This window comes from Candida albicans, chromosome 6 (genome assembly GCF_000182965.3).
Source record: "Candida albicans SC5314 chromosome 6, complete sequence".
Taxonomy (NCBI): domain Eukaryota; kingdom Fungi; phylum Ascomycota; class Pichiomycetes; order Serinales; family Debaryomycetaceae; genus Candida; species Candida albicans.
The window spans coordinates 230,783-253,178 of record NC_032094.1 but is presented as its reverse complement, the minus strand read 5'-3'; the positions used below and the strand labels follow the sequence as shown (position 1 = coordinate 253,178).

Genomic DNA, 22,396 nt, shown 5'->3' with positions numbered 1-22,396 from the left:
TCTTTTTTGAAGAATGGAGGATTAAAAGAGTTTAGTGAAATGATATTTTGGGAAATGACATGGCAATATAAATAGGCCAAATGAACTATTGCAAAAGGAGAAATAAAAGTATCTGAAACATTATTACTGCAAATTTGCAACAAGCTAAATATTTGTTTTCTCTCTTACCTGTTTTCTTGGGTTTGGGGGCGTAAATTACAATTCTATAAATTTTTGAAACAAATCTAATACACCAACAATCATATTACCTGTAGAAGTTACAGACATAGCTATAATTATTTATTAATATTTTGTTGTTCTAATTTCTATACATTAATAATTCGTCTAATTAAAATATAAGCAATTCTTAAGAATAAAATAGTAGCAATGGTAGCTAAAAATGGTAAGAAAATTTCAAATTGGTTTCTTAATTTAAAATCACCAATAATAGACCTTGTTGTTTTATGGTTTAACTCTCCCCAATTACCTAATTTATAATGATTATCCATTAATTTATCTTTTTCATACCATATTTTTAATAACCAATCTTCAAATTTTTTTAAATCTTGTTCTAGAATATTATCAATATCATCAACATCTTCACCTAATGGTATATCTTTTAATTTCCAACCTTTAATATAATAATTAATTTTTGGTGGTCCATAACCTTTCAAATAAAATCTTTTCAATGAATATTCAATTTCACCATATTGATCTTCAGTTAATCCAGAATAAGCCGTAGTTATATCATACACTATTTCTACTGAACTTTTCAATTTTTTTAACGCTAAAAATAATCCTCTAATACGAGGTAATAATACATGTTTTAAAGGTGGTAATCCTCTCGACGCAATGAATTCAGCAGATTTCTTAGTAGTACGATCTGATGGAACCGTACCTTCTGCAAATAATATCAATTCATATGGCCATATCTTGTTGACATTAGAACCTTGTGGCCATTTAGTAAATTCTGTGTTTGTGGTAGAACTACTGCCTATCAATTGAACTCCATTGGCGGGTCCCATTCCTCTTGCATTGGCATCAATTTCCAATAATTGATTAGTTAAAACAATTTTATCTTTTTCCCATTTTCTACTTAAAAATAAAAAATTATAATTCTTCATTCCATATCCCAACACAGGAATTTTTGATAAATCTTTTAATATTATAAATACAGAATTACCAAATTTTGAAGTATAAGTTAAAAACCATAAATATAACCAATCAGTATATATTTGATGATTAGAAATTAAAACAGAATTTGGTTGAAACATTGTATGTATATTATTTGATTCATCAACGGTGAAATGATCTGAATTGGGTACTGTAGTTTCATCTATAGTTATCTCTATTTTACATGGATTGACAATTGTGGTAATGTAAGATATTAAAATGACAAAATGATTCTTTGTATTATTGATAATTGCTTGTTTAACATCAGGATTATTTTTGAATATTAATAATGTTAAAAATTGAGTTAAACTAATACTTAAACATCCCAATATAAACAATGGAGTTATAAAAGCAGTTCTAAGAATGACTATAGGCAATGAATGTCTAGAATTCATTTGGCCAAATAAAACAAAAGGGGATAGGTGAGGTTGTATATTGATGAGTTGTTAATGATTGATGGCAACAAGGTAGAAAAGAAAAGAAAAGAGCGTGCAAGGAAGAAATGGAGTAAGCGTTATCCCACAACACCAAGAGCTGAAGGAAAAAAAATTAGAGAATGCGGAAAATTGGGAATGCGTGGGATCTTGTGATATATCAAAATTGAGAATATAACTAATGTGGTTGAGTGATAGATTACAAACTATAAAACTAAGCCCCCCCTCTTTTCCATTATTTCTTTACTGTAGAAGACTGTTAATAACGACAATCCAACAATTTTGTTCTTCAAAAATAATACCATCTGGAAATTGTTATGTAGATATTTCTACAATATAACAATTACCGATTCTTTCAACAGTTAACATTCATATCTGAATGAAGTAAATCCCAACGACGGTTCTACCATTTTGAGAATCAATAATAATTGACAAGACAAAAAAATCAAAATTGTGTTTTACGAGATAGTAACTTTAATATTCACACAACTGTTTCAAGTTGTTAGTGGATGTATTATATGTCAAATCAAATCAAAAATGCTTAAAATTGTAATATCAACTGGATGATTTACTGTGATTTTTTTTTTTTTTGTTTCTTTTTAAATTTTTCGCGGATTTATTAATCCCCAACAAACTTCAGAAAAGAGTACACACCAAGAAGTTTGACAACTGCGCAGTTAAACTTGAAATGGAAATTTAACCGAATGTACGTAGGTTGGATTTAGTGTCTTCTAATGACTATATAGTTTATTAGATAATAGTTGGTTGGTTGTTATACCCACATCATAACTCAGATTTATAAAAGATCTTATTAAATCATAACCAAAATGTCCTAAGTTCGTGTGACAAACACCAGAAAGATGGCTTAAATCAATTTGTGGATAATGAGGTGATGGCGATGGCGATGCTGATCATGGTGATAGTGATTAGTGATAAGTAATTAGTGATGTATAAAGATAAGCTGGACAAGAAAAAGCGCATTGTTCATAATTCTGCATTGTTTTCTGGTTTTTTGCTCCCACTGATAAATCCGTTCAACCTTTTTTCCTACACAACAGACAACAGGCAACACTCACAATCAAAAGGTTAACTTTGTTTTGGCAACTTTTGAACAAGGTTTTAATCTTTTTTTTTATTTTATTTTATTTTGCAAGCAACAAGAAGTATACTCTTATAGAATCATGGACGGATTGGTCATGATTTTCAATTGTAAAAACATCTTCATGCTTTCATTTAAATGGGGTTAGTTTTAAATGTGTGTGGATGTAAGCTTGCCTATATTAACCATGCGAGAGAAAATCTTCTTATAACATACAATGTAAATTTTTAACCCACAAAAAGTAGAACAAAAATTAATTTTAGTACTTACCAAATTGTTTTTAAATCTTCATACGACAATTTTGAAATATATTGGGAAGAAAATTCACTTGAAATTATTTGACAATAACAGTTTTGAAGATCAAGAACCTGTTCTTTTTCTTTCCCTATTTCATTAGTATTTCTTTTAGTTAGGTCATCCCACATTTTTAAGACCTATTAATATGAGTCACAGTCCAAATTTATCACCTCAAATCAGTAATGACATTATAGATGCTGATACTACATCTTTAGCTTCAACAGAAACTCAACAAAATATTCAACATAGTCAAATACATCCTATAGGTCATCATGGACGAGAGCAACTGGAAGAGCCACAGAATACCACCAAAACAACCACCACCACCACCAACAAAATCCACACAACCACACCTCTGGTAGACCCTGATTTGGGACCATTAAGGGAATTAGAACAAGATCTATCATCATTAGAATCACAACAAGAACAATATCTAAGTCAAAAACCTACATCTACATCAATTAAAACCAATAAAGTCCCATTAAGAGAACGAAGAGGTTTACTTGCACAAATTGTTTTGATTCCAGAATATGAAGATGCCAGAGATTATCCCAATAAAATAAAATATCTAATTGTTTTCATAATTGCTTTTGCATCATTAGCAGGACCATTTGGAACTTCAGTAATGTTACCTGCCATTGATGATATTGTTAATGATTTAAATACTAATGTATCGACAGTGAATGTATCCGTTGGTATTTATTTATTATCATTAGGTATATTTCCTCTTTGGTGGTCATCATTTAGTGAACGATTTGGTCGAAGAAGTGTTTATATGGTATCATTTACTTTATTTGTGGCGTTTTCTATTGGTACGGCATTATCTCCCAATATTGCTGCTTTGATTGTATTAAGAGTGCTTCAAGGTGGTTCATCTGCTAGTGTTCAAGCTGTTGGAGCAGGTACTATTGCTGATTTATTTATTCCTCAAGAACGTGGACAAGCTATGGGATTATATTATTTGGGCCCTTTGGCAGGACCGTTTTTGGCCCCAATTTTGGGTGGAGCTGTATCTCAAGCTTGGGGGTGGAGAGCTACTCAATGGTTATTAATGATAATTTCTGCTTGTAGTTTTGTTCTAATTACATTTTTCCTACCAGAAACATTAAGAAGAGTTGATACTATACAAGTTGCTAAAGATTTGATGAAAAAACTGGACAATAATGGTCTGCAAAATGAAAAAATTCATGATGATTTTGCCGGTGCGGACAATTCTAGCGTACACGATATAGATGGAAACCCTATTCCTGGTACTGAATTACACCAAGTGGTTTCAAATTTGAGTAGAAGATCATCAAATGCTCGTTCTATTGTAACTTATATGGAAGAACAAGAAAATGAAGGTCCAATAATTGATCCAGTGATGCCTAGTATATCTCGGTTAACAACAAATAGATCAGCTTATTCTCAAAGAATACATCAAAATTACGTAACTGATGAATTAAGGAAAACAACATCTAATTTAACGCAATCCAACCATTCACAATATAATAATAACAACAACAACGACAATGATAAATGGTCATCAGTGAAAACCAATTGTTATGATTTAATAATCCGTCCATTACATTCAATAATATTATTAAAACATCCACCCGTTGTCCTTGTCATTTCATTTTCAGCCATTTCCTTTGCTGCAATTTATTTTTTCAACATGGCGATTTCTTATGAATACGCACGTTCACCATATAATTTCTCATCAGTGATTCTTGGATTAATGTATATCCCCAATTCCGTGACATATTTCATGGCTTCTATAATTGGAGGTAAATGGAATGATCGATTATTAAATCGATATGCTCAAAAACATGGAGAATTGGTTCCTGAAAGTAGATTATCTTGGAATATCGTCGTGGCAATAATTTTATATCCCATGGCTTGTTTGATTTTTGGTTGGACAATTAAATATCGTGAATTTTGGGTCATACCATTAATCGGTACCGCATTATTTGGATTTGCTTCTATGCTTGTTATAGGTGCTACCGTGACTTATTTGGTCGATTCATTACCTGGGAAAGGTGCTACTGGTGTGGCGTTGAATAATTTAATTAGACAAATTTTGGCGGCTATTGCGACTTTTATAGTTGAACCGTTATTAAGAGCGATTGGAGCAGGTGTTTTATTTAGTATTATTGCTGGGATATTATTGGTTTCTTCATTGGTTTTGTTATATTTGAAGAAACGAGGAGCTTTTTTCAGAGAACATTATGATGTCATGGATTTATATGCCAAGTTGTAAGTGTGGGCCATGCTTTCCCTTTAAGATGTTTTAAGAATAAAGCTAAATGAAACCGATATTTGAATCCATTATTTATTTATTTATTTGATTATTTATTTTATATAGTTATATATATGAGAAAGCTTAATACTTTATTCAAGATTTAATATAGACTCAAATATATAATCAACATTTAATCCCACCAGTTTTAATTCTTCCAATTGTGGTTGCATAATCTTCAAGAAATTATCATATAATTTTCTTTCTTTAACTTTATAAATTGGTTCATCAGTTTCCATATTAATCCCAGAAGATATCAACAATGTTCCATACAAATGTTTTTTAATTTGTTTACAAAGTTTAGTAAATTCATCAATACACCAATTAATCAATCCACTTGAATCAACATCACCATGACGTTTTAAAATTGGAGCAATTATTTGTTCATAAGTTTGAATTGTACGTTTCACAATCGATACATTAATTACCATTAAATTGGAAAGATAGTTAACAACATCGATTTTCGTTGATCCTTGTAAACCAACAATTAATTTTGATACTGTAGTTGATAAATAAGCTGACATTGAATCCAAATATCCTTGAACCCCTCGATCTAATTGTTCTAAATTATCAAATAACGTCAAAATATTATCAATATCATCTTGTTTAAGTTTAGCTATATTATGTTGTAAATCAAATATTAATCCATTAGATACATTTTCTTTCCGATTTTTAATTTTCAATTTTGATACATCTAAAAGTAATAATTCATCAGCAATATTGACATTTTTACCTCCATTACGTTGATTAGTTAATGCATTTTCAATATTACGTAATTTAGATTCAATTATTGATATTAATTCCACGGCTTCAGCATATTGATTATGTGATATTTCAACGTCAACATCATCTAATCGATCTTCTAAAGTTTTGATTTCATTGAAAAATTGTGATTTCCCATTATTAGCTAATTTGAAATTATTCCCTAAATCTTGTGATCGATTACGTGAATGTACTCGAGCAGATATATCATGTAAAACGTAATCAGTACTATTTCTATTAGGAGTACCGGCACTTTTCCTACCACCACCAGTTGCAGCTCCACCGGCATCATCAGTAACTCCTTCTTTATAATTGCCTGAGTTTCTTAATGATTCCCGTAATTGTCGTTTCTCTTCTTTAGAATCTCCATTATTATTTGAAGGAGATGAAAGTCTTGAATCTAATAATCTTTCACTTTGAATCATTTCATTTCTACCTTTATTAAATGCTTCCGTAACTTTCACAAAATGATCATAACGATCCGTCAGGTATACATAACTTAAAGATTTGGATTTAAGATTGATAAAATACATCTTATCGTCATCTTTTTTCGGTGATTTGATTTGTTGTAATGATACTTGAGTTAAGGGCCAACATTGAACCGCTTGTAATCTCGATTTTGAACCACCATTACTTCCCCCTGTAGTAGGTTCCTGACTACTAGATGATGATTTTTTAACGGCAATTAAAATTAAATCATTAAATATAAATAAATGAGTTGGATAACTTGGTTTCCAATTCCCCACATTAACTTCAAACCATCGTCCACTTTCCGCGACAATGTGTCTATTGGGTAATGGTTGCACAAATTTTGATGCACCGTCAACATGTTTAAATAATGATTGTAATTGAGAATCCCACATTTTTTTAAGCACCATAATTGATGATCGATCTTTCTTTTTATTACTGGGAATACCCAATTGATTACTTTTTTGAGGCAGATGAAGTTCTTTTTGTGTTTCTGGTTCAAATTCCAATTCTAATCTACGTTGAGCTGATTCTTTGAAATAACCTAAAACTTCATATAATTCTTTAGTGGTTCCTCTCAATTCAATCAATTCTTCTTGGGTCTCTTTCAAGTCTTTTGTTAATTGTAAAATATTTTTTTGATTCTGATTAATATTATCCTTAATGTCACGAGTGATTAAATTCTTCTGTTTCAATAATGTCTTGTAATAATCATCAACTTCAGCTGCTGATCCTTGACTTAATTCTTTGAATATTTTTTGTTCTATCGTCAATCCCCCAGTCCTTGTCATAACATCACCACCAGCACCGCCAACACCACTAGTAGTAACACCACCTATTTTAGGTAATGCCGGTAAATTTGCCATATCAATTGGACCAGTTTGTGAAAATGATCTTCCATGTTGACGAGCTGACACATGAATACTCATTCTTCGACTTTGTTTCTTATTAGAATTCAAATCTCCTCCTCCTCCTGCTCCAGGAACTTGTAATAAATTACCACTAGTATTTGATTTGTTATTATTCCCAGTATAAGCATTCTCCTCTCCATTACCACCGCCATATGGAGAAACATAAGAACTACCAGTGTTATGGCGACTCCTACTTTTTTCACCAGTGCTTAAATTAGCATAAGGATTATTATGAGTAGTAGTGTTGTTATTCTGCCATACAGCCCTGCTTTTCCTGTTTCGTAATTTCTCTACTTGTAAACTAGAATTGGGATCAAGATTATCCATTTTGAGGGGGAGGGAGTGATATATATAATTGAGATTATGTGTTGGTTGTAAGAAATTGAAATTTGGTGAGAGGGTTGGTGTCGTGGAGTACGACGTTATCAGGTAAATGATGCTGATTTGATAACTCGTGCACGACATGGACTAGAATTACACTTAATTCGCATAGTACGAGAGAAGTGAGAAGTGTAATTTAGTGTTGTTACCGTTCGGTAATTGATATTGTTTAAGTGAGCCAATGAGAACGCTTTACACTATTGGTTCACACACGCTGAATTGTTAGTGAAATTATATAAATGAAGGAAATTCAACAAATAGAATAAATAGTTCCTTTTCACCTCATGCGACGTGAGAGTGAATTAGGGAATACAAGAATATAAGAGCTTACCATATTAAATAACCTTAAACGAAGTTTACTACATTCTAGGCGTTTCACTTAAGAGATTAGTATCGTGATCTGTTTACATCAATTGCATTGCATTGCGGCAAAGTACTTTCTAGAACTATATAACGCTGACACTGCATTTAGCTTAAGTCAGTAGGAGATTCATAGTACGCACTTCTACGAAGTGTTGCTACTACACGACAGGATCTTTATTGGTGGACGAGATGAGAGGATACAAAAGCTTGCTATGCCTATTTGATAAAATAGATTGCTGACAAAAAATGCTCGAGAATTCGAACTGAGAACTGAAAAGGTTTAATGGAGAAGTTAGATGGTATTCAGATAAACTTTGTAACACGTTAAATGCATCCGTAGGATACATACCCGAAACTTGGCGAGGTATGTCATTCTCCGAGAATTGCTGTTTGGGAAATTGTTAGGTTGTCAAAATTACAGGTTGAAGTGTTGATTCGTTATAAGCTTGGCCGAGCAAAAATATTGTTGAACTATAGTTCCGATCAACCGGGTGAGAGGAACAGCTTACTGTGTTTGAATAAGCTGTTGATTGCTCAATTGGATCCCTATATTCCGTAATACCTTTTTTATTATTATCCTGATTTTTGTTTATCCGTAGGGAATTTGGAAACGGCAAATGGTCGACCACTCTACGGGAAATGTTATTTTTAATTAACCCACTGTCAGTCCAAGACAGCCATGTTAATTTGTGCACATTGTGTGAGTCGGAGGACTGCAGGCAGTCCTGGTGGAAGTTGTTTGGTTTTAAATTGCAGAAGTGAAGGTACAAGAAATTGTCTTGGTGCCCTATTGATGTGCGATTAGTTGACATACAGATAACGAGAAACCAGTTTCCGGAACTCAATGGGCTATATGTTAATTGTTTGGGGAGAACCCCTACTTGTGAATTAGTTGGTCCATCTGCTGAAGAAACCAATCCTGGAAAATGTAATTTTTCAAGACTCCAAAAGTTTCTATAAGAATTACGAGGTTAACTTTTCTGATGGAAGAAAATGTTTGAGGGTGTAATTCATGATGATGTTGAACTACTTGTGTCCCAGCCACGTATATGGAATTATGGAGAGTGCTCTTCGAAGAAGCGTTGACTAGTATTGATGGTAAATCGAGACCTGACTCGACTGAACACTGGCTATCACAATTGTGAACACGAATGGTGAGAAATTGTGAGGCCAATTTGACTGAGATAAACTAATATATTTTTATTGTTGTTATATTCTAGCTATAACAGTCCTGCTGAGTTTCAGGTAACTCAGGATAATATTATGAAAATTGATAGGGATGATAGTCCCCACGGTGGAGATAATGATCTGTACCAGTTGAGGTTAACGCTGTGATATCAAAGCGTTAATTGATGAAAATTTAATACCCTGTGAAATGGGAACTTTATGAAGTAATTAAGAAGAAGAAAACTGAAGGAGTACTATACCAGAAGAGGTAAAGGTGTTGTATAGGAGAGTGGTGTATGAAGACATTCGAGATGGTTTATTTACTGTATCCAACAACCAAAGTCCAAGCGAACTGAATTTTAAATGTTACAAAAGACCTGTTCCCATGTGATTGATCGATGGTTAATGATATTACTATGACAATCGATGTTGAGGTCGAGATACTGAATGAAGTTTTGGAAAATTGTTGGCATGGTTGTTGTATATTGTTGAGGTTTAAAAGTGAAATTATTTACCCCTCAGATAATCTTAGTGTTAAAGGTCACTACACTTATGAATGCTAACAAACAACGTTGGTAATGTGATATCTTGAGAGGAGAATTGTGAAAAGATGTTTTCAATATATACCGAGAAGATAATTACGCTGTGTTGTAATTACAATGATTATCAGAATACTACAATGACTGGAATACGAAGATACTTGTCGTGGATACTATAACGAGGTTCGATGAGAATCAGAGTGTTCTACATTGAGATATTGAGATGATAAATCTTATGAGCAACACTATTTCAAAAGAGTCTAATGGGATCACTAAATATGCTCTTGTTAAATTTGAAACTGAAACTTAAGTTAGTGAGTTGCTAAACAAACGGTAATAGTATTGTTAGACGACAACACTGTAACTGATATATTGGAAATAAGGATGTGAATTGGTATGGCCAAGAGAATGATAATTTTAGATCTGACTATTTACTGACAGATTGTATCTTGGGATACCGACTAAATTGCTGTTGACGTGATGGAAACACCGGAGATGGCTAATGAAGGTGTGAAATAGACCTTGACTGTTGATATTGTGTCTTGGTCTACTACAACAAGTTGAATTGTGAGGTCACGTGATGATTGGAAAACGCTAAGACAAAATTGTTGGAATGCTAAAGGCATTACTGTGTGAGGAGTTTAATGTCAGTCCTTAAAAAATGTTCTTAGTTAGTCAGATTAAGAATTTTGAATATTGAATGGATTCGTTGATGAATCATTGTTGAAGAAATAATGTATAACTGCTTGAAGAGGTTTAAACTGCCTACATTATTGGAATATTATAATGTCCTTGGGGATGTCCAATTACTGTGACAGGACTAACCTAGTATATGAAAAGACACCTTCCCGTTCTAGTAACTAGTTGTGAGTGTTACCTAGGAAGGGAAATTAGTGTCGAACTATTAGATGAAGGCATTAAGATATTGAATATATAATGAAATGTTGGAGAAATTTGAATTTTAATGGTTCTGTTATTTCCAGAAGATGAAGTTAAGATACTTGACGATGTTGAGGAAACATCACTGATTGGTGTCTGATGAATTGAATATGAGGATGAAGTCCTTGAATTGAAAACTGTGGACTGTGAGTCCAGATTAGTCGTGAATACTTAAAAGCTCCTAATCTATAAGAGAAAGAATAAATAAAAATGAAATGAAAGTCTGGCACAAATTGCCTAATACTGAAAAATTGAGAAAATTGAAATTGTTGTCTTATATTGACAACGTTGCAATTCATTATGAAAGAAACACTGTTATCATTTTGCCAAATCGAATGAAGAACTCGAGTGTCTGAGTTATCAAAATGATTAAACATTGTTAGAAAATATGGTTTGGATACTTGTACATATTGCGTGAAGAGCAAGTGTTGTGGTAAAATTGGTTATTGAGGATAGATGCTCCCAATATTAGTCTGGTGTTATTGATACGACTACATGATGACATGAACCACTTAGAATCCAAAGCTAGCACTATTTGACAATATGATGCAGGTTACTGAAAATCAGATGAAGAATGAAAAAAAGAAATGAATGAACTTTAAAAATTGGTTACACTGGTGGCTATCATATACTATTAAAATCTCGCTAAGGATAGTTTCTGCTGTGTCCCAGTATAGTTAATACTGTTGAACTGAACTATTCAACAAACTAGTGGTCACCCACGACCAGATTTTAAACTGGGGGGAGGCTACCGTTACGCCTGTTTTACCAAAACCGAATTCTGAAGAAGGATAACGGTATGGACTAAGAAATGAACTAATGGAGAGAGTAATTATAGTTTATAATGTGAAAGGAGGTTTTAAATCCAAATCTATCTACGAAATGAGTGGGTGCTGAGAAGGAATCAAGATGAGTTGGTCAATTCCCATAAGAAGTTAGTAAGCGATCCGAATTGAAAAGAAGAGGAATACTAATCCTTGTGAACGACGATTATGGAATGATTAGAAACTTGGTTAAATCAACTACGAAAATGAGTTTTTACATCCAATGTGTGGTAATTTTGGAAATTTGGAACTTCTATTAGTAAATCTTGATCATCCAGAATGTGGAACCTATTCAAAGAATGAATTATAACAAATCAGGTTAAACAGCGACAATCTGGAAAATTCCATTGTAATCCTATGACGAAAGATATTGATACGTGAGATTTGACTGTGAAGATTATTCTAATGCAAAATATGTGAATGATAACCTACATAGAGATCAGAACGCTGGTACTGGAATGGAATCAATCATTTAAACCTTCAATGGATATTGAGATAATGGTAATACAACTAACGGGGTCTTGTGCACATCCAAATGAAATAGATAAATGAAAGAATGTGCAAACTAGATAGTTCCGATGATAGTAAATTAGCTTACCCTAATGTCATGAATTGATGAAGTGTCTGAGTAATGAAAGGCATAACCAGAAAACATGAAAGATATTTGTCGCCCCGAATATGAAGGAACATATGAATATTGGGAGTTAATCCAATTCTGATATTCTTGTTTAAAATGGGGGGAACCTGTCGTGGAGTACGACGTTATCAGGTAAATGATGCTGATTTGATAACTCGTGCACGACATGGACTAGAATTACACTTAATTCGCATAGTACGAGAGAAGTGAGAAGTGTAATTTAGTGTTGTTACCGTTCGGTAATTGATATTGTTTAAGTGAGCCAATGAGAACGCTTTACACTATTGGTTCACACACGCTGAATTGTTAGTGAAATTATATAAATGAAGGAAATTCAACAAATAGAATAAATAGTTCCTTTTCACCTCATGCGACGTGAGAGTGAATTAGGGAATACAAGAATATAAGAGCTTACCATATTAAATAACCTTAAACGAAGTTTACTACATTCTAGGCGTTTCACTTAAGAGATTAGTATCGTGATCTGTTTACATCAATTGCATTGCATTGCGGCAAAGTACTTTCTAGAACTATATAACGCTGACACTGCATTTAGCTTAAGTCAGTAGGAGATTCATAGTACGCACTTCTACGAAGTGTTGCTACTACACGACAGTTGGAAGAAAGAAAAAAAAGTTAACAACAAACAATCAACAATCAACAGTCCGTGAGAAAGAGAGAGAGAAAAAATTCATCAATTCATATCTAACTACTTCTAATATCTTAATTACATACACCATCATTAGCTTTGTCTCTCCCTTTGTTTTTTGCTACATTATGTCACTAACTAGTAAAGAACTAAATTATTTAATATGGAGATATCTTCAAGAATCAGGATATGATTTATCTGCCTATGCATTAGACCAACAATCACAATGTTCTGAATATGAAAACAATCCCACTACTCAAGAACTTATACAGAAAATAAAACCTGGATGTCTTGTTGATTTAATTCAAAAAGGGATATTATATATGGCTGCAGAACAAGAGGCCACTGATTCTACTACAAATTTATCATTATATGGAGCATTAATACAAGACGATTTGAACAATTTAAAGGACAATAATAATATTAGCAATGGAAGTAATGGTTCGAGGTTTGCATTGAAATCAGAGATAGAAACAAATGGGGAACAAAAAGATTCAGAAAAACAAACCAATAATGATAAAGATAACCAAGATATAGAAATGACCGATGCATTGAACAAAGAGGTACAACAACAGGAAATAATTGAATTTGAAACGCAATTACTTTCACCACAGCTTAAATTTGCTCCAAGTTTGACATGTGACTGGCATCCAACAACTGAAGTGTTTGCTTATGGCAAAGATGATGGTACTGCCACAATAAATGCTATTCAAGATGGCAAAATAATTGAAACAAGAACTTTAACCCATCCAAATCTTTTGAATATTAAAAACCAAATCAACATTGTATCATGGTCACCTCAAGGTAGTTTAATTATAACATGTGGAGCAAATAGTGAATTAAGAGCTTGGTCACCGGATGGGAAATTGAAAAACATTGCCAGTACTATTGTTGATGAAGCAATTTCATTGGAAAACACTAAATTAATCAGTATAATCTCATCATTGTCATGGAGCCCAACAGGGAAATTTTTATTGTCAATAGATAGCCTGAATCAAGTATGTATTTGGGATGGCACAACAATATCTCTAATAAAACAAATCAAAAATTTGGAAATTAATGATGATTCAGTGGTTTGTTCTTGTTGGTTGAGTGAAGATAAATTTGCTGTCACTACTAATACCAATGGCATTAAAATTTATGATATATTACAACCTCCATCATCTCATTTTGGGAATCAATTAGATGTGCAACCTATAGGTTTATTGAATGGACACGAACACAATATTTCACTCATGAAATTAAACCCTGTGACAAAATTATTAGCCACATGTTCTGATTTCGATTATTCGATAAAAGTATGGAGTAGTTCTTCTTCTCAAGAATGTTTGGATTTGAATATTAATCCTGAAAAAAAATACACTTTGAAATTACATGCAGCACCAATGATTGGATTAATCTGGCTACCTGATTCCAATTCAAATGAACGTAGTTTATTATTAAGTGTTTCCATGGAAGGTATTCTAAATATTTGGGATGCTAAAACTTCGGAAAACATCAAAAGTTCTGAATTGTTTAATAATAAAGATAACTTTACCAATGAATTGAAAGACGACGACAACAACAACGACAACAACAACAATGACACCACTATTAAAGATGTTTTGGTATTCAATGCAGTATTGTCACCTGATGGGAAATACCTTGCCTTGGGGGATGATTATTGTCGAGTAACAATATGGGATGTTGACACAACTCATTATCTAAATGAACCAAAAGATCTTATCAGATGCAAAGCAGTTTATAAACCAGAAATATCCGCTGAAGACAAATTAAAGGCAACTATAGGGATTTGCGATATGAAATGGGATCATGAATCTAAAWTTAATATGTGTTTCCTACAATGGTATGGAAAGTGTTATAATCAACACAACATAAAGAAMCCMAAAAAAAAAAAGAAATCTTTGTAAATATAAAATATTCTTTATATATATATATATATATGTACTATTAACAAAWWAAATTTAATCAATCAGAAATAGAAGTGAAAACATGAGAAATAAATTGTTAGTTTATTTTGGAGCAGCTGGTGTTTCTGTTGCTACTTTAGCTGCCATTCTTAAAGCAGGATTAGTATTAGGGAAGAAGACATCCATATAGCAAGTAAGAACTGAAACAAGAGCGAAAACAATCTTGACAAATGGTGGTTGAGACCCATCATCGGCATCTGGTTTATTAATTGGTTCATTTAAATAGGATTGAACGGTTAAAAATAATGCTGACCAAGATAAAACTTTGTTTCTCATAAACATGGCTGCCATTGGTAATGATTGAGCTATTACACCAGTAGAATCTTTTCTTGGTTTAGCTGGAACATGTTTGTAACTACAGATAAACTTCTGGTTAGTATTAATTAAGCAAAACGTAATAACAGTGACTCAATTTCATACGGTATAACCAAATCTTCTCTAACTTTTGGTGCCATCTGGGTGTATTGATTGAAATTGTATTGAAATGGTGGGTGGTCTGCTTTTTGTTGGAAATTTTTCCACCATCTTTTCATTGACGGCTCTCGGAACAAGGACAAATTTGATCTGTTGTACACTACCACTTTAATAAATCCGATTGACCATAATAATTACCTACTATTACTAAAATCATATCAGTGGTATACTTTGAAATAGAATCAACTGTAGCTTTATTTTCATCTTTCAACTGTTTTGATTTGATTGTAAGTGCTTTTTTACCCAAATCTCGTATCACTGAACATTCATTTGGATCCAAAACTTTATCAATGCGTAAAAACAATTTCCAAATCCATTGCGATAATGTAGGTCTTGATGTGATACTTAACCATCTTGTTATATACACAAGTAGTTTGAAAACTGTTTGTCTATCTATTACAGTGAAAAAATAGCTTATTTCTGGCGGTGGTTCTAAGAAATACTTTCTCCAATTGGCTGTAGTTTCTGGGATATGAGGGTTGATTGGGATTGAGTGTTGTGTTTTGAGCAATTCTTCTTTTAGAAATACAAATTGAGTCATTAATTCAGAAGACCAATGGTCTGAAATTTGATCTCGATTATTTTGAGGTGTAGATTTGGGTGTTGATGTAATTTGTGGTGCTTGACGATTGGTAATAAAAGTGACTGGTGGCCCAGCAAGAGATTCTTTCCTCACGGCTAATAAATATTGTGAAATGGGATCTTCAGATTCTGATGATATCGGCAATGCCTGTTTTTGAGCATATACAAATTCCTCTTCATCTTCATTAATCATTTCTTTTCAATCTATATGTGCCTTTAATTGTAAGAAGATTAGTTGGTAACAATCTTCATAAACAAAGCCAAGCAGAGCCAAAATAGAAAATTATTTTGTTTTTTACACAAATCGCATAAACCAAAAAGCCAGAAGAAAACTAATCAAAGGCTCCTCCTCAAATAGTTCTGTGATACTACATAATTATCTATCAATCCACTAAATGGGACAGAAATTATCACTATTGGCACCATCAGCACCAACTGTTGCTGTGTCATCATATGTGGATGCACTACATAATTATCAATATGTTGAAGTGATAAATAACTCACGATTTTTAAAGACGATAAAGGCAATTGATAAGACGACGGGGAATTTAGTAACAATAAAACTTCTAATTAAACCAGCATCTCCCAATTACTCCATTCAATTACAACAAGTGATTGAATTAATGGTAAAACAATCATCCCTTTTATATCCATTCAAAAATGCATTACCGTGGCACAGATTGATTGAGACTGATCGTGCTGGTTACGTTGTTCGACAAATGATAAAAACAAACTTGTATGATAGACTATCGATCCGTCCATTTCTTGAACCCATTGAAAAATTATTTATAACCTACCAAATTTTGAAAATCATTAATGAAATACATTCCTTAAACATTCATCATGGTGATTTGAAATTGGAGAATTTTTTGATAACGTCTTGGAATTGGTTATTATTGAGTGATTTTTCCAATTTGTTGAAACCGACGTACATACCAGAAGATAATCCAAATCAATACTCATTTTATTTTGACACTTCAGGGAGACGATTATGTTATATTGCACCAGAAAGATTCTATAATTCTCAAGATCATCCTAAACATATTCTGAATTTTAATGACGATGGTCTGTTTACCATGAAAAATAGTGTTACTGATGCAATGGATTTGTTTAGTACAGGATGTGTCATTGCAGAATTGTATAATGATGGAGAACCAACGTTCACATTGTCTCAATTGTTTAAATTTATGAAAAATGAATACACTCCAGATCTTTCAGGAATTTATAATAAAGATATCGTTACGATAATTGGAAAACTAATAAAACTAGATCCTAATGAACGATCAAGTGCACGAGAAATATTAGATGAAAATAAAGGTACTTGTTTCCCAGAATTTTTTTACAGTTTTCTTTATGATTTTATGGAAATGTTAAATAATCAAGAGAATTTTGTATTAAATGCCAATAACGATAATATATCAATCAGTGATATGAAAATAAGTTATATATATGACAATTTTGGATTAATTAGCAAACTGCTTAAGTTTCAATATTCAATGGATGAGTCCAATTTTTCACGAGATGATATTTTGCCTATGAAATTAAATTTGGAGACGATGCCATTCAACTATAGAATCAAACAAAGCAAATTTATCGATGATGATCTGCAAGAAGCAGCATTGATTTTATTGAATGTAGTGACATCTTTTTCTCAAACACTTAAACAAGTCAACAGTAAGATAAAATGTTGTGAATTGATTGTGGCGTTATCGGAACGAATCCGTGATGAATCCAAATTAGATCGAGCCATACCATATCTATGTTTATTCTTGGATGAATATATTGAAGGTGCATTTCATCAGCAAGAAGGTCCCCAAACTGCTTCAAAAGTTGTATGTATGGCACTTTATTCATTGACTACACTTTTAATGTCGTGTTCTTATATCAATCCAATCAATATGCTAATATTTCCAGAATACATTTTACCGAAAATTTATAACTTGCTAACTGTGAAAAGTGATTCTAGTTCTCAAAGATTAGTTAATTGTGCAGTTGCCGTATGTCTACCGTATTTGGCTGCTACTGCGAAAAGGTTTTGGATTATGTCAAAAGCGTTTAAAAATACCAATAATGCTTTGAGTACTCTAGTGTCACCTGAAGATGCAATGCAATCGTTTAGTAATTTATCATTAACTAAAGATCAATTAGATCTGAAATTTAAAGAGATTACCATTTTATTATTAACTGATTCAGAATCACCAGTGAAAATAAGTCTACTTAATAATATCTTACCATTGTGTCAATTTTTCGGACAAGACAAGACAAATGATATTATTTTACCACATTTAATATCGTACTTGAATGATACTGATCAAGAATTGAGATTGGCGTTTTTATCGTCAGTTTTACAAATGGGACCATTTATTGGGGTCTTATCATTTGAACAGTATATTTTACCGTTATTAGTACAAACAATTGGTGATGGAGAACAATTTGTTGTTTTAAAAGTGTTGGAAATTTTTAATATGTTTGTTAAAGAACGACTCATCAATCCGAGAACCGAGTTTAATGCATTGGATGTGTATAAGGAGCTATTATTAAACAGTATAAACTTATTGTTACATCCGAATGAGTGGATTCGACAATCAGTGATAAACCTCATAATATCTGTGAGTGCTAATTTGACTGATGCTGACAAATATTGTTTTTTGTATCCATTGATTAAACGATTTTTGAGTTATGATTTGTCTATCATTGATTGGAACACATTATATCCATGTTTAACTAAACCATTAACCAAGCAAATTTATGATTTAGCCATCACTTGGTCATTAAATTCAACGTCTAAATCATTGTTCTGGCAACAAAAGAATTTTTCAATGTTAACAACTAAGCAGTCAGGGAACAACATCACCAAAAAGATGAAAAAAATGATTTCTTTTAATAAAGATATGGGTAAATCTGTTTATTTACCACAAATGATGTCAGAATTAACTTTCGCCAATGGATCAAACCAAAAAAGTAATCTGACAATTCCTTTATCGCTGGAAGATAAACAATGGTTATTAAAATTGAAATCAATTGGTTTAGATGATAAATCACTTTGGAAAATTCTTGCATTAAGAGATTACATTTATCATGTGGGTCGATCTCCTACTTCCACGTTAAATAAACGATTGAAAGCAACTACTAATGAGATACTGATTTTACCACGGAATATATTTTTCACCGTAGTATATCGATCAGAACCACTATCGATATCTAATGGAACTCGAGAAGAAAGAATTCTTGGAAGTAATGCCGAGGAAACTGTATCTATAAGAACTTCTTCTCGTAGAGGTTCTAATTCATTAATATTACCTCAATTAGAAAGAGTTACAGCATCGGTTCAAACCGTCGAGGCAAATATTATGGGTGAAATGGAAACGCATAATTCAGGAGTGAATAAAGATGGTTGGTTTAATGATTCAAACACTTCACATAAAGTGTTTAGTGTTAGTAATTCGAAAATTATCGTCTCACATATCAAACATACGTATACTGGAGAGAATCCGTATATATTGAATTTTTTAAAGAATCCTAAATTTCAACCTAATTTGTCAGATTTTGAAGAATTTGGGAAAACAATAATTAAACATCAATACCTGCAACAGCAACAGCAACAACAAAATCAGAATCAACAACAGCTAAAAACTATTGACATGTTACCACCTATGAATGTTTTGGTGGCAAGTTTTAGATCTTCAGACAAAGATAATAGATTAGAAGAGATCAATGCATTAGCTGTTTGTCCAACATCAGAATTTTTTGTTACTGGATCATCAACAGGAAGTTTGAAAGTTTGGGATAGTTTAAAAATGGAAAAATTAGTCACAGTTAAAAATGCCAATTTATCAATTGAATTAAATTCAAGTGTTTGTTCAATTACATTTTTACCTAATAGATTTGTTGTTATTGTGACTACTAATGATGGAACCATTCGATTATTCAGAATAGATGTTATGAGAAATAGTAAGAGTAAAAAAATTGTTCGATATTTGAAAATGCATTTGATTCGAAAATATATACACGGTAATGATCATGATGGGAGTGGGAATTGTAATGGCACCAAGAAATATCATCGTCCTATTGAACAAATCAAATTTTTACAAGATAATTATATTATAGGGGTTGATGCTACAGAACAGAAAATTATCATGTTAGATATAATCACCATGACAATCCTGTCTGAATTACAACATCCATTAATTTATGGGATAATTAATACATTTATTGTATATAAAGATTATTGGTTATTAGTGGGGACCGATAAAGGGGTGTTAACTTTATGGGATTTACGATTTAAAATCATTGTTAAATCTTGGCATGTCAAAAATAATGAAAATAATGAAAGACTTGGTTCTATTAATAATTTAGAATTATTATCTAATTCAATTAAATTATTTGAGACAAAGAATGACGGTGGTAGTAGTGGTGGTAGTAGTAGTGCTTATTTTGCCTTGAGTGGTAATGATGATATTAGTATTTGGGAATTACCAAGTTTAGAATGTAAGGCGATTTTAAAAACAAGTAATGCCGTTATGAATTCAAGTACCATTATGAAATATTCATTGATTGAATATAAAGATGATGGTAATGAAGATGAACTTTTCATTGAAGAAATAATCGATGATATTGAACTTGACATTGATCATGAATATGATCGGAAATTGAATTTAAATGTTTTAACAATGAAATTTTTCCAATTCAATACTAATAATAATAATAATAATGTGGATTATTTAATGTGTTCAACCGGTAGTAATCGAGTGATATTATTTAATTTGACATCAATTCAAGATTCTGTGGTATTGAAATCTGACAATACAATATTTAACACTCGTTATTATAATAATGTGGTTATAATTGATCCTGTATTTGCCAATGATCAAACATTGCTAAATGGAACTACTAAAACTAATATGTACAATGTTGTTAAGTTGGTTGATCATTTATTTGAACCATTCCATATGATTATTACCATTGATAGGAATAATTGTGTCAAATTATATAAAGCTGCTAACTGTTAGAAAGGGGGTAGTTTATCTTTAGAATCAATATTTCTTGTGTTCTATAGGTGTATATGTCATATGTGATTAGTTATCTCCTAGTACTTGAATAATCGGTGAATAAGTAAATGTTGTTTTAATCACGTGACAAGAACTTAAATTGCTACCAACTGAAATTCTAAAACCTTAATTAGAAGTAAATGTTCAATGTGTAACTAGTTATTGCCATCAGTGGTCTAGATAGTTGATTAATGCCAATCAATAATTGACTAAAGTTGTTTTATAAGATGAGATCAATATTCTATATAAATAAAGTGATTGTTGGTGCTGTTATTCTTCTCTTTATTACTGGGTAAGTCCCTAAATTGGATTTTACTTTATTAATAATCCACTAACACCTTCTACACGTGTGGTTATTTACTTTCTATATCTTTATGCAAGGTACTACATATTATATCAGTCCTATTCAGTGTGCACGCGCTATTACCCCCATTACTCGTCTATAAAGTTTCATCATACCACTCAGACCCGGATAAAAATACGGTCCTTGACGTCCTTGTCATGTGCTACTTTTATAGGTTTCATATATACTACACTTGAGCAAATACACGTTATCGGCCTTGCCTAAGTATTACGTCTACAAGTTACTTAGGTGAGTTGACATTTATATTTGCAACTCTTACTTGTTCTGTGACCATGGCCGATTTAGTGATCGTTTTGTTTCTTTTACTTTAGTATGCATAATTTGTCAGCAACGGCGAATTAATTTCAAGGCCACGGTGCACGAAACGCCTTGTTGGACAAAATGAAACAAACGACGACAACAACAACAACAACAACAAGAAGACACGGTATTTGTGGTGATTCAGCCCTTAAAACTATAGATATTTACTAGTTAGTTTAAAACCAAAATTGATGTGTTTAACGGTTTGGCAATTAAACTGAAATACTGAAAAATATATGAGTTAAACTCCGATATCATCGCATGAGAATAAATGCTACCATGCTTAAATCGGCAATAAACTTTTGGTAGATCCTTCCATAACCATTTATAAGCTGATGGTTATTGTATTATTCAGCAAGGCAAATGCAGTATCGATATAATATGCAATAATCTTGCCTAATCATTCTATAGCTGGTTATAGGACATTTTTCGATGAGCTTCCTCCATACATAATTTTTTTTATCCTCGGGAAACTTTTTGCAATTACTTTCGTCGTTATTCTTTGAGTCAATTTATCACTTTATATAAGGACTTTGTGATGAAATAGATATGAGCTAAACAATACCGGTTATTTAGGAATATCCTTTTGTGTTGCCAATGGCGTTGTGTTTGTGCAATACTCATTGCTCCTTGCTTACAAATCAACAAATTTCAAACCACTACTACCTCATCATCATCATCATCCACCGTTTCGGTTTTGTATTGTTAAAGTATATGCAAAAAGATTGTTTTGAAAAATCACGTCATCTTCAATCAAA

The 22,396-nt window shown here is 32.2% G+C and overlaps 7 protein-coding genes across 7 annotated transcripts, besides 3 other annotated features; 3 read left to right on the top strand and 4 right to left on the bottom strand. All coding sequences in view use genetic code 12, as the record gives it.

The window, feature by feature from the left end:
* Positions 1–305: 305 nt before the first annotated feature.
* Positions 306–1,547, bottom strand: CAALFM_C601300WA (putative acyltransferase; the record flags this gene model as incomplete). Its single annotated transcript, XM_709250.1, has 1 exon — positions 306–1,547. One exon carries the CDS (start codon positions 1,545–1,547, stop codon positions 306–308), a length of 1,242 nt encoding a protein of 413 aa, XP_714343.1.
* Positions 1,548–3,127: 1,580 nt separating this feature from the next.
* Positions 3,128–5,221, top strand: QDR3 (Qdr3p; the record flags this gene model as incomplete). The annotated part of the gene is made up of 1 exon (XM_709249.2): positions 3,128–5,221. One exon carries the CDS (start codon positions 3,128–3,130, stop codon positions 5,219–5,221), a length of 2,094 nt encoding a protein of 697 aa, XP_714342.2.
* Positions 5,222–5,352: 131 nt separating this feature from the next.
* Positions 5,353–7,728, bottom strand: EXO84 (exocyst subunit; the record flags this gene model as incomplete). The annotated part of the gene is made up of 1 exon (XM_709248.2): positions 5,353–7,728. The coding sequence occupies one exon, from the start codon at positions 7,726–7,728 to the stop codon at positions 5,353–5,355; it is 2,376 nt and encodes a 791-aa protein (XP_714341.2).
* Positions 7,729–7,806: 78 nt separating this feature from the next.
* Positions 7,807–8,313: a long terminal repeat ((moa-6a) Long terminal repeat (LTR) associated with the transposon Tca13; about 507 bp long, 8 copies per genome).
* Positions 7,807–12,866: a mobile genetic element ((Tca13-6) Retrotransposon Tca13 on Chromosome 6, about 5 kbp member of the gypsy group, flanked by 507-bp LTRs (moa elements)).
* Positions 12,360–12,866: a long terminal repeat ((moa-6b) Long terminal repeat (LTR) associated with the transposon Tca13; about 507 bp long, 8 copies per genome).
* A 162-nt stretch (positions 12,867–13,028) lies between these two features.
* Positions 13,029–14,810, top strand: CAALFM_C601220CA (uncharacterized protein; the record flags this gene model as incomplete). Its single annotated transcript, XM_709245.2, has 1 exon — positions 13,029–14,810. One exon carries the CDS (start codon positions 13,029–13,031, stop codon positions 14,808–14,810), a length of 1,782 nt encoding a protein of 593 aa, XP_714338.2.
* A 102-nt stretch (positions 14,811–14,912) lies between these two features.
* On the bottom strand, positions 14,913–15,325 carry CAALFM_C601210WA (uncharacterized protein; the record flags this gene model as incomplete). The annotated part of the gene is made up of 2 exons (XM_019475450.1): positions 14,913–15,225; positions 15,291–15,325. The coding sequence occupies 2 exons, from the start codon at positions 15,323–15,325 to the stop codon at positions 14,913–14,915; spliced, it is 348 nt and encodes a 115-aa protein (XP_019330995.1).
* Positions 15,326–15,444: 119 nt separating this feature from the next.
* Positions 15,445–16,119, bottom strand: CAALFM_C601200WA (uncharacterized protein; the record flags this gene model as incomplete). The annotated part of the gene is made up of 1 exon (XM_709244.1): positions 15,445–16,119. One exon carries the CDS (start codon positions 16,117–16,119, stop codon positions 15,445–15,447), a length of 675 nt encoding a protein of 224 aa, XP_714337.1.
* A 202-nt stretch (positions 16,120–16,321) lies between these two features.
* Positions 16,322–20,935, top strand: VPS15 (ubiquitin-binding serine/threonine protein kinase; the record flags this gene model as incomplete). Its single annotated transcript, XM_709243.2, has 1 exon — positions 16,322–20,935. The coding sequence occupies one exon, from the start codon at positions 16,322–16,324 to the stop codon at positions 20,933–20,935; it is 4,614 nt and encodes a 1,537-aa protein (XP_714336.2).
* Positions 20,936–22,396: the final 1,461 nt, after the last annotated feature.